At 38.2% G+C, this 11,450-nt stretch overlaps 1 protein-coding gene across 2 annotated transcripts in view; it reads right to left on the reverse strand.

Annotated features, from left to right (window-relative positions):
• LOC116076295 (zinc finger protein 883-like) overlaps positions 1-11,450 on the reverse strand; it is a 53,513-nt gene that overhangs the window by 9,184 nt on the left and 32,879 nt on the right. The window contains exon 1 of one of the 2 annotated variants that reach the window (XM_031350012.1): positions 2,216-2,369. The exons of the other annotated variant lie outside the window; for it this stretch is intronic. Coding sequence (XP_031205872.1) covers positions 2,216-2,236 — 21 coding nt within the window. The 5' untranslated portion in view covers positions 2,237-2,369. Of the gene's footprint in view, positions 1-2,215; positions 2,370-11,450 lie in introns of those variants that run through there. 2 annotated transcript variants of the gene reach the window in all.

The following is an 11,450-nucleotide window of genomic DNA, read 5'->3' on the forward strand; positions in this document are numbered from 1 at the left end:
AGTTTGGAGAAAGTTCCATCGGTTCCTGAGAAGATTGTGTATTCTTCACGTTTGGGTGGACTGTTCTGTTTCATGTCTGTTAAGTCCATTGATTTATGATGTAATTAACTCCAATTTTTCTTTGTTTAGTTTTCATCCAGATGATGAGTCACCTGGTGAGAGCAGACCTCTGAAGTCATCCATTATCATACTGTTGGGCCTATTCTGTAATTTTAGATGTAGCTGTAAGTCTTTTACAAAATTGGATGTACCTCTGTTTGTTGTTGTAATTTCTTCTTGGTGGATTATTTCTACAATGAGATGAAGTGACACTATCTCTTTTGACTACTTTTGGTTTGAAGTCTATTCTGTCAGATAAAGCATAGCTACACCTTCTTCATTCCATTTCCGTGGAATACCAGTTATTATTCTTTTACCTAAGATGAAATCTATTTTTGATTATAAGGTAGCAATTAAGATTTTAATATTAAGAGCTATTAATGGTTAGACATAGTGGTGCACACCTTTACTTCTAGCAGTTGGGAGGCAGAGGGATGTGGATCAAGGCCATCCTAGTCTACACAGTGAGTTTATGGACAGTTAGAACTACATCATGAATACATATACATATATATATGTATATATACATATATATATATGTATATATCAAATTAAAAATTATATTCTGCAAAATTGAGTTGGTGTTTGAAAAGATAAACATAATTGATAAACCCTTAGTCAAATAAAGCAAGACACACATTAATGAAATGTGAGATGAGAAAGGAGGCATTCCAATAGACACCAAAGAAATTTAGAGAATCATGGTAACATACTTGAAAATTTTATATCTCAAGGTTGTGTGTAGTGGCGCACGCCTTTAATCCTAGCACTTAGGAGGCAGAGGCAAGCTGATCTCTGTCAGTTCAAGGCAAACCTCATCTATATAGCATGTTCCAGGCCGGCAAAGACTACATAGTAAAACTCTGTCTTGAAATAAAAAAAATCCCTATAACACCATTAGTATGCATTCCATGCTTGCCACTCGGCAGTCAATGACATACATTGCTGCTAAGGAAACTCAGGAAATCTTAGCATCTTCCTGCCAGAATCTGAGGGAGGAAAACTGTACAGCAGGGATGAGGATGTGGCTCACTCTGCAGAGTGTTAACTTATATGGAGAAGTCCCTCCCTCTGTCTCATCCCCAGCAAGACATCAAGCCAAGAGTGCTTACTCATGCCTTGAAATCCCAAAACCTGAAGGCAGGAGGATCACGACCTCAAGGTCATCTGCAGCTACATATGGAGTTTCATGATAGCCAGGGACATATGAAACCCAGTCTTAAAATAAAAATAAAAATTAAAATAAAAATAAATGAGGCCAAAGAAATGGGTCAACAGGTAAAAGCAGTCATCTAGCATGCTTCCTGACCTGTGTTTGATCCATGAACCCAGGTAATGGATAGGAGAACCAACTCTAACCCCACAAGGGAGTCCTTTGACCTGCACAGTACACTATGGCACGGGAGCCCAAAGACTGGCTCACCACACGTGAACGACACTAATAAAATGCTAAATGTTTTGCACACTCAAACCAACTCTCAAAAAATATCTTATCCAGAAGATAGAAGGCATGTATGTTTTTCTATCAGATAGACCTTCTTTTACAGGCAGACGCAGACGAATCTCTGAGTTCGAAGCCAGCCTGGTCTACCAAGTGAGTTCCAGGATAGCCAGGGCTACTGAAAAACCCTATCTGAAAAACAAAAACAAACAAAACAACCAACCAACCAAACACTCAGCACCAGCACCAGCAAACACACATTACATATCCCTTCTCTTTGGAGAAGCAGCCTAGAGCAAAACTAATACAAAACCAAGAAGATCGCAGGAAACAATAAAGCAGGCCAAACGCAAGTGCAAGGTCAGACCAGCAGCAAGCTCACAATCCAAGTCCTTTCACTGCACTGACTAGACTCTGCATCACCAACCCGTCAGCGCTGCAAAGTCTGCAGGGTGCAGGTCCATCGCGCGGATTCTCCATGATAGCCTGGGGACTGGGATAAAGCAGTTTTACAGCGACAGGACAGGAGGAGCCTCCGATTCCCGGCTCCGCCAGTGCCAGACTCGACCTCGGAAAGCAGCACAGCGCTAGGGGAACGGCCGGTCGGCGGCGCCAAGCTGCGCCAGGCTACGTCAAAGCCATAGCCCAAGACTCCGGGAGCCACCGCACACTCACCATTTCCAGCTTCGGGCGCATGTAGGGGTCCTTCGGAAGGGCCTGCCGACAAAATAGGTGGCACTGACTGAAACCAGCTGTCACAACACCTCACAAAAGCTACACGGGATTCAAAAATGGAGCCAGGGGCAGAAACTTTAGAACATCCGTGTTCCTCATTTGACAGTTCCAGCAAGAAAGTAACAGCGGCTCTGATTGGCGAAAGATGCTGGGCCCGCCTTCTTATTCGTGAGTAGCAGGATCAACAACCTTTCCCATCCCGGACGCAAATAAAAAAAAAAGATAGATAAGAGCAACACCCAATCTTAACCCAGACATTCCCTTTGGAGTAAACCTGAGGGATCCTTACATTTAAGCACAACGCCCTCTGGGATTTTAGTGCGCGCACTCGCTTCGTCACGCACTCAGTGGGCTTCTACTGTTTCACGTGAGATAGCATTACAGATTGGCTCTGGACGTCCCAGACTCAGTACAGGAAAAGGAAAACCCGTGATCCCAAACAGAGAAGGTTACTCCGTCAGTGAAAGGGCAATGCCAGCAATGAGTGCCAACTTAAGATTCTGAGATGAGGCAAATGTACTTTTGCGCCTATATCTTTTGAAAGATTTAAAATGTTGATTGAGCCCCAGATTTGAAAGAAACCTGTACAATATGTTAAGCTTTGTCTGAAGAAATGAAAATTTAAAACACGTTTGATAAGTACAGGTACTTTTGCAAATGATGTCTCTTCTTACAAACTTTACTTGGGCTACTTCTGAGCAGTATTGAACATCATTACTATAAACCAGGCCAAGAGCAGAATGCTACATATGTGAATTAATAATGCCAATAGAAAAAACTTGTAAACAAAGAAGAGGACTTGGCTCTGGTACTGGTTAGTCTCTTGTCGACTTGATATAAGCTGGGGTCATCTTAGAAGAGGGAACCTCAACTGAGAAATACCTCCATTAGCTTGGCTATAGGCAAGACTGTAGGACATTTTTTGGATTAATGAATGATGGGGGGGTTTCAGTCTACTGTAGTCATGCATACTTAGGTAGATAGGCCTAGGCTGTATAAAATGGGAAAGTGAACAAGCATGAGAGCAGTATTTCCCCATGATCTCTGCTTCAGTTCCTACCTCCAAATTTCTTCTTGAGTTCTGTGATGATTATTATTTTTTTGGTTGTCAACTTGACTCCATCAGTAATGAACTAAAATCTGGAAATGGAGGGCATAACCCGTGAGAAAATTTTTGCTTGCTTTGAAGTCAGTGATTCTACTTCAGGTATGGACCTTTGAGGTGGAGAGTCACAGGCCTTTGATCCAAATCTTGAAGCAGGAAGACACAAAATCTTAATCTTCTAATCTAGGCCACATGTTTTGCTAGACCTGGAAGCTTTTGCTCTTGCCTGCTTGCCCTAGCCTTGCTAGCATGTCCGTTCCTTCACTGGCATCAGAACCTTACTTCTTAGGTATTCCAGCATAAAAATGAGCAGCTGAGACATTTAGCCGTGTGAACTGAGAAACTACAGGCCACAGCCAGCTATTGTTGGATTAGCTAGACCGCAGCCTGTAACTCATTCCAGTAACCCCCCTTTCTCTACATATGGAAAGATTCATTCTGTACCTTGTGTTACACTCGAGAACCCTGATTAATACTTTTCCTTCATGATGAACTTTAAGCCATAAGAATATATATATATATATATATATATACATATATATATATATATATATATATATCCTTCCCTCAACAAAGTTGCTTTTGTTTAAACAAATAGAAAGAAAAGATAGACAGAATCATTTCAACTAAACTCTTATTCAATGACCAGAAAACACAGTGGAAAGGTATGTTAGGAAATGAGGTCATGCATGAGATATCCTTTTTCAAACTAACAGCCACGTAGCTCACACAAAAGACACAGATGTCTTATTAGTGATTTAATTTCTGCCTTTAGAATATGTTCTGAAAAAAATAAAAATTGAATGTGTGTGTGTGTGTGTGAGAGAGAGAGAGGGGGGGGGAGAGAGAGAGGAGAGAGAGAGAGAGAGAGAGAGAGAGAGAGAGAGAGAGAGAGAGAGAGAGAGGAGGCCCAGTGACTGGGTGAAGGTTCTAATCAGAAAGTTCTCAAAACCAGTACAAATAGTCAATGAATATATAAAAATGGTCAAGTATTTTGCCAAGAAGGAAATTCAAGGAAAAGAAGTAAACAAGACCAACATATGGTGACTTAAAAAGATAGCTAAAATGTATAATTCTGATAGGGCCAAACTAAAAACAAAGAAAACAAACATTTTGACATTGGTACCAAATGGCATAGTTTTATTACATATATACAATGGGTGTTTCATAGCCAATAAAAGATTTTTTTTTACAAATATTTACAAAATTTATATGACCATAAATTATTCTATATTGTCTGGGTGTTTTGTGTGCATGTGTACTATTACATGTCTGGTAACAGTGAAGGCTAAAAGAGGGTGCCAGATCCCCTGAAACTGGAGTTACAGGTGGTTGTGAGCTGCTAGATTTTGAGGATTCAAGTATATAGAGTGATTATGAGCCATGTGATGTAGGTACTAGGAGCCAAACTCCAGTTCTATGTAAAAGCACCAAACTCTTTTAACAACCAAGCAACATTTCTATGCCTAGACTCTGATAATCTTTCTTTCCAGGGAAGTATTCTATTGATAAGGCTTTCCACTGAACTTCTTTAATTTGTTTGGTTTTGTTTATTTTTCAAGATTATATTTTTATCACAGCCTTCCTCACTTCCCTTTCCTCTCTCTAAACCTATGGGTTGTGACCTATTTGGTGGTTGAATGAACTTTTCACAGGAGTCACCTTAGACCATTGGAAAGATTAGATATTTACATTACAGTTCGTAACAGTAGCAAAATTTAAAGTTATGAAGAAGCAATGAAAACAATTTTGTGTTTGGGTGCTCACCATAATATGAGGAGCTGTATGAAGGGTAGCAGCATTAGGAAGGTTGAAAATCACTGCTCTAAACCCTCCTACTTACCCCTCCCTGAATTCCTTCAAATTCATGCACTCCTTTTTCATCGTTATTGCATATTTATTACACACAGACATATCTCCAAATATAATCTGTTGAGTTCATGCTATTGTATGTATGTTTTCAGGGCTAACTGATTGGCCTGGACAACCAAGTGGTCTTCTCTTCTCTAGGAAGGACTACTACTCATATTCAGTTGCCTGTAGGGTTTGTGTGTGTGTGTGTGTGTGTGTGTGTGTGTGTGTGTGTGTGTGTGTAGGGTTGAGACTTTGTGGGCTTCCCCCATTCAGTTTGTCACACTTGTTGGTATCCTCTTTGATTAGCTTATTTTTGGGTGGTCATGTTGGTGAGGCTTTATGGATGCAGATTCTGATGCTGCTAGGAGACACAACCTCACGGTCAAGCCCCTGACCATATGGTTCTTATAATTTTCTGCCCATCTCTCACACGTTTCTCTGGTGTCTGGGACCTTCCAGTGGCTATCCAAAGTTCCTCAACCCCCTGCTACCTATTTTTACTCGATTTCCTGACTCTCTGTACCTCTTTCATGTCTCCTCCAAATTCTGATACTGCCACCCTTATTTCCTCCTCCTCATTCCTCTCTTGTATCCCTCTCCTTCTATTTCCCACAATCGTTACGTTCCCTCCTCAATGCAGGACTGAAGCATCCACCCCCTGATTTTCCTTCCTTCTATGCTCCATATGGTCTGTAGGTTGTATCATAGGCATTGTGAGCTTTTGAGTCAACATCTACTTATTAGTGAGTACAGACCGTGTGTGTTCTTTTGTGTCTGGGTTACCTCACTCAGGCTGATATTTTCTAGTTCCATCCACTTGCCTGCCATTTTCATGAAATAATTGTTTTTAATTGCTCCATAGTAGACCATTGTGTATATGTACTGCATTTTCTGTAACCATTCTTCTGTTGAGTGACATCTGGGTTGTTTCCAGCTTCTGGCTATTATAAATAAGGCTGCTATGAACATAGTGGAGCATGTGTCCTTATTACATGTTGGAGCATCTTTCTGGTATATGCCCAGGAGTGGTATAGCTGGGTCCTCAGGTAATATTATGTCCCATTTTCTGAGGAACAGCCAGACTGATTTCCAGTGTGGTTGTACCAGCTTGCAGTCCCACTAACAACGGAGGAGTGTTTCTCTTTCTCCACATCCTTGCCAACATCTGCTGCCACCTGCATTTTTGATCTTCACCATTCTGGTGTGAGGTGGAATCAATCTTGTCGGTCATTTTGATCTGCATTTCTCTGGTGACTAAGGATGCTGAACATTTCCTGAAGTGTTTCTCAGCCATTCAGGATTCCTCGGTTGAGAATTCTCTGTTTAGCTCTCTACTCCACTATTTAACAGGGTTACTTGGTTCTCTGGAGTCTAACTTCTTGAGTTCTTTGTATATTTCAGATATTAGCCCTCTATTGGATGTAGGTTTTGTAAATATCTTTTTCCAATCTGTGCACTGCCATTTTATACTGTTGATAGTGTCCCTTGCTTTACAGAAGCGTTTCAATTTTATGAGATCCCATTTATCGATTGTTGTTCTTAAAGCATAAGCCACTGGTGTTCTGTTCAGGAAGTTTTCCCCTTTGCCCAAGTATTTGAGGCTCTTCCCCACTTTCTCTTCTATTAGATTCAGTTTATTTGCTTTTATGTGGAGGTCCTTGATCCTCTTGGACTTGAACTTTATGCAAGAAGATAGGTATCGATCCATTTGCATTTTTCTACATTCAGACTGCCAGTTGAACCAGCACCATTTGTTGAAAATGGTGTCTTTTTTCCACTGCATGGTTTTAGCTTCTTTGTCAAAGATCAAGTGACCATAGGTGTGTGGGTTCATTTCTGGGTCTTCAATTCTATTCCACTGGTGTATTTGCCTGTTTCTGTACCAATAATAAACTTGAGGTCAAGGATGGTGATTCCCCCAGAAGTTCTTTCATCATGGAGGGTTTTGTTTTGTTTTGTTTTGTTTTGTTTGTTATTCCAAGTGAACTTGAGAATTATTCTTTCTAAGTTTATGAAGAATTGAGTTGGAATTTTGATGGGGATTGCATTGAATCTGTAGATTGCTTTCAGCAAGATGGCCATTTTTAGTATGTTAATGTTGCCAATGAGCACGGGAGATCTTTCTTTCTTCTGAGATCTTCTTCAACTTCTTTCTTCAGAGACTTGAAGTTCTTATCATACAGATCTTTCACTTGCTTGGTTAGAGTCACACTAAGATATTTTATATTGTTTGTGACTATTGTGAAGGGTGTCATTTGCCTAATTTCTTTCTCATCCCTTTTACCCTTTGAGTAGAGAAAGGCTACTGATTTATTTGATTTAATTTTATGTCCAGCCACTTTGCTGAAGTTGTTTATCAGCTTTAGGAGCTCTCTGGTAGAATTTTTGGGCCACTTATCTATACTATCATATCATCTGCAAATAGTGATAACTTGATTTCCTACTTCCCAATTTGTATCTCTTTGATCTCTTTTTGTTGTCTAATTGATCTGGCTAGAACTTCGAGCACTATATTGAATAGGTAGAGACAGAGAGAGAGTGGGCAGTCTCTGATATTAATGATATTGCTTTGAGTGTCTTCCCATTTTGTTTGATGTTGTCTATTGGTTTGCTGCATATTGCTTTTATTATATTTAGGTATGTACCTTGAATTCCTGATCTCTTCAATACTTTTAGCATGAATGGGTGTTATATTTCGTCAAAGTCTTTTTCTGCATCTAATGAGATGATCATCTTTTTTTTCCTTTGAGTCTGTTTACATATTGGATTACATTGATGGATTTCTGTATATTGAACCATCCTTGCATCCCTGGGATGAAGTCTACTTGATCATGTTGGATGGTTGTTTCGATGTGTTCTTGGATTTGGTTTGAAAGAATTTTACTGAGTATTTCTGCATTGATATTCATAAGGGAAATTGTCTGTAGTTCTTTCTTTGGGCTTTTTGTGGTTTAGGTATCAGTGTAATTGTGGCTTCATAGAAAGAATCGGGTATTGTTCTTTCTGTTTCTATTTTGTGGAGTAGTTTGAAGATTATTTGGTATTAGATCTTCTTTGAAGGTCTGATAGAATTCTGCACTAAAACCATCTGCCCCTGGGCTCTTTTTGTTTGGGAGACTTTTAATGACTGCATCTATTTCCTTTGGGGTTATGGGGCTGTTTAGATGGTTTATCTGATCCTGAATTAACTTTGGTGCCTGAGATCTGTCTAGAAAGTCATCCATTTCATCCAGGTTTTCCAGTTTTGTTGATTATAGACTTTTGTAGTATGATCGGATTAGTGTTTTAATTTCCTCGGTTTCTGTTGTTATGTCTACCTTTTCATTTCTCATTTTGTTAATTTGAATACTGAATCTGTGCCCTCTGGTTAGTCTGACTAAGGGTTTATCTATCTTACTGATTTTCTCAAAGAACCAACTCCTAGTTTTGTTGATTCTTTGTATAGTTCTTTTTGTTCCTACTTGCTTGATTTCAGCCCTGAGTTTTATTATTTCCTGCCTTCTACTCCTCTTGGGTGTATTTGCTTCTTTTTGTTTTAGAGCTTTCAGATGAACTGTTAAGCTGCTAGTTTATGCTTTCACCAGTTTCTTTTTGGAGGCATTCAGAGGTATGAGTTTTCCTCTTAGTACTGCTTCATTGTTTCCCACAAGTTTGGGTATGTCTTGCTTTCATTTTCATTGAATTCTAAAAAGTCTTTAATTTTTTTATTTCTTCCCCAACCAAGTTATCATTGAGTAGATAGTTGTTCAGCTTCCATGTGTATGTGGGCTTTCTGTTGTTTTTGTTGCTATTGAGGTCCAGTCTTAGTCCGTGGTGGTCAGATAAAATACATGGGATTAATTCAATGTTCTTATATATGTTGAGGTTTGTTTTGTGTCCAATTATATGGTTTATTTTTGAGAAGGTACCATGAGGTACTGAGAGCAAGGTATATTCTTTTGTTTTATGGTGTTTTGTTTAGGGTTAGAAATGTTCTGTAGATATGTTAAATTCATTTGGTTCATAACTTCTTTTAATTTCACTGTGTCTTTGTTTAGTTTCTGTTTCCATGATTGTCCATTGGTGAGATTGGGGTGTCGAAATCTTCTACTATTCTTGTGTGAGGTTCAATGTTTGTTTTGCATTTAGTTGAAGAATTAGTTGCATTTCTTTCACAAATGTGGATGCCCTTGCATTTGGGGCAGAGATGTTCAGAACTGAGAGTTCATCCTGGTGGATTTTTCCTTTGATAAGTATGTAGTGACCTTCTCCATCTTTTTTGATAATTTTTGGTTGAAAGTATATTTTGTTGGATATTAGGATGACTAGTCCAGCTTGTTTCTTGGGACCATTTGCTTGGAATTTTTTCCCCATCCTTTTACTTTGAGGGAGTGTCTGTCTTTGGTTCTGAGGTATGTTTCCTGTATGCAGTAAAAAGCTGGATCCTGTTCATGTCTCCAGTCTGTTAGCCTATGTCTTTTTATTGGGAAATTGAGTCCATTGATGTTGAGAGATATTAGGTCCCAGTGGTCGTTGCTTCCTGTTCTTTTTGTTGTTAGAGTTCGAATTACATTTATGTGCTTCTCTTCTTTTGGGTTTGTTGTGACAAGATTTATTTCTTGCTTTTTCTTAGGTGTAGCTTCTCTCCTTGTGTTGGACTTTTCTTTCTATTATCCTCTGTATGGCTGGGTTAGAAAAATATTGTATAAATTTGGTTTTGTCATGGAATAAATATCTTGGTTTCTCCATCTATGGTAATTGTGAGTTTTACTGGATATAGTAGCCTGGGCTGTCACTTTTGATCTCTTAGGGTGGGTATGACATCTGTCCAAGATCTTCTGGCTTTTATTGTCTCTGATGAGAAGTCTGGTATAATTCTGATAGGTCTGCCTTTATATGTTACTTGACCTTTTTCTCTTACTGCTTTCAATATTCTTTCGCTGTTCTGTGTATTTGGTATTTTAATTATTGCGTGACGTGAGAAATTTCTCTTCTATTCCCATCTGTTTGATGTTCTGTAGGTTTCTTGTATGTTTATGGGCATTTCTTTCTTTAGGTTAGGAAAGTTTTCTTCTATAATTTTTGAAGATGTTTGCTGGTCCTTTAAGTTGCAAGTCTTTACTCTCTTCTATACCCATTTTTCTCAGGTTGGATCTTTTCAGGTGTCCTGGATTTCGTGAATATTTTGAGATAGTAGCTTTTTGCTTTTTGTATTTTCCTTGACTGTTGCATCTATGTCTTGTATCTCCTTCCACTGAGATTCTCTCTTCTATCTTATATTCTGTTGGTGACTCCTGTTCTCTTTCCTAGGTTTTCCATCTCCAGGGTTGTCTCCCTTTGAGTTTTTGTTAATGATTCTACTTCCATTTTTAGTTCCTGGATGGTTTCATTCAATTCCTTCAACTGTTTGTTTGTGTTTTCCTGTATTTCTTTAAGGGATTTCTGTGTTTCCTCTTTAAGGGCTTCTACCTGTTTACCTGTGTTCTCTTATATTTCTTTTTGTTTCTTTTCTTTTTTAAAGTTTTATTGCAACATGATGAGAAAAGTTACATGATTTCAATTTATCTGAATTTTTTAACATTTAAAAACATTTTAAGTAAATAGAATTAAATCACATTCTTGTTTTCCTTTTGTACCCTAACTCCTCCCAGAGACCCTCTTCAATACCTACAATATCTTTTTTGTCATATTCTTTAAAATTTATAAAATATTATAACAATAAAAAATGAATATAATAAAAGTTGTTTGATATAAAACAACAATCAATTTAACAATCTTATGTAGATTCTTGTCTACGGCAATACTGAAAATACATATGTTTTTCTCAATATAAATTTTAAATAGCTCCAAATGTATTAATTGCATATTAAAAATAATACACCACTACTAATACTTTCTTAAATGAATATAAATATGTAAAGTGTTTTTGTTTGTTTGCTTGTTTGTTTTGTATGTACTAGAGCTTAAAATCTTGGCTCTTACTGTGTTAACTTGATACAAGAATTACAAATATCAAGCAAAGCCTTCAGTCTCACTCTTTGTTGTTCTCTTACAAGCCCCCTCCCAATTTAATTGTCCACATTACTTTTGGGTACATAAATATTTTTAAAATATGCAGGCTGTTCTGAAAACCATAGTATAGTGTAAAAACATGAAATAAATTATACTGCTAATAGAGAGGCTGAGATAGGAGAAGCAAGATCTCAAGACCATTATGTTGTACACAGCAAGACACTG

Source organism: Mastomys coucha, unplaced genomic scaffold (genome assembly GCF_008632895.1).
Source record: "Mastomys coucha isolate ucsf_1 unplaced genomic scaffold, UCSF_Mcou_1 pScaffold4, whole genome shotgun sequence".
NCBI classification, from domain to species: Eukaryota; Metazoa; Chordata; class Mammalia; order Rodentia; family Muridae; genus Mastomys; species Mastomys coucha.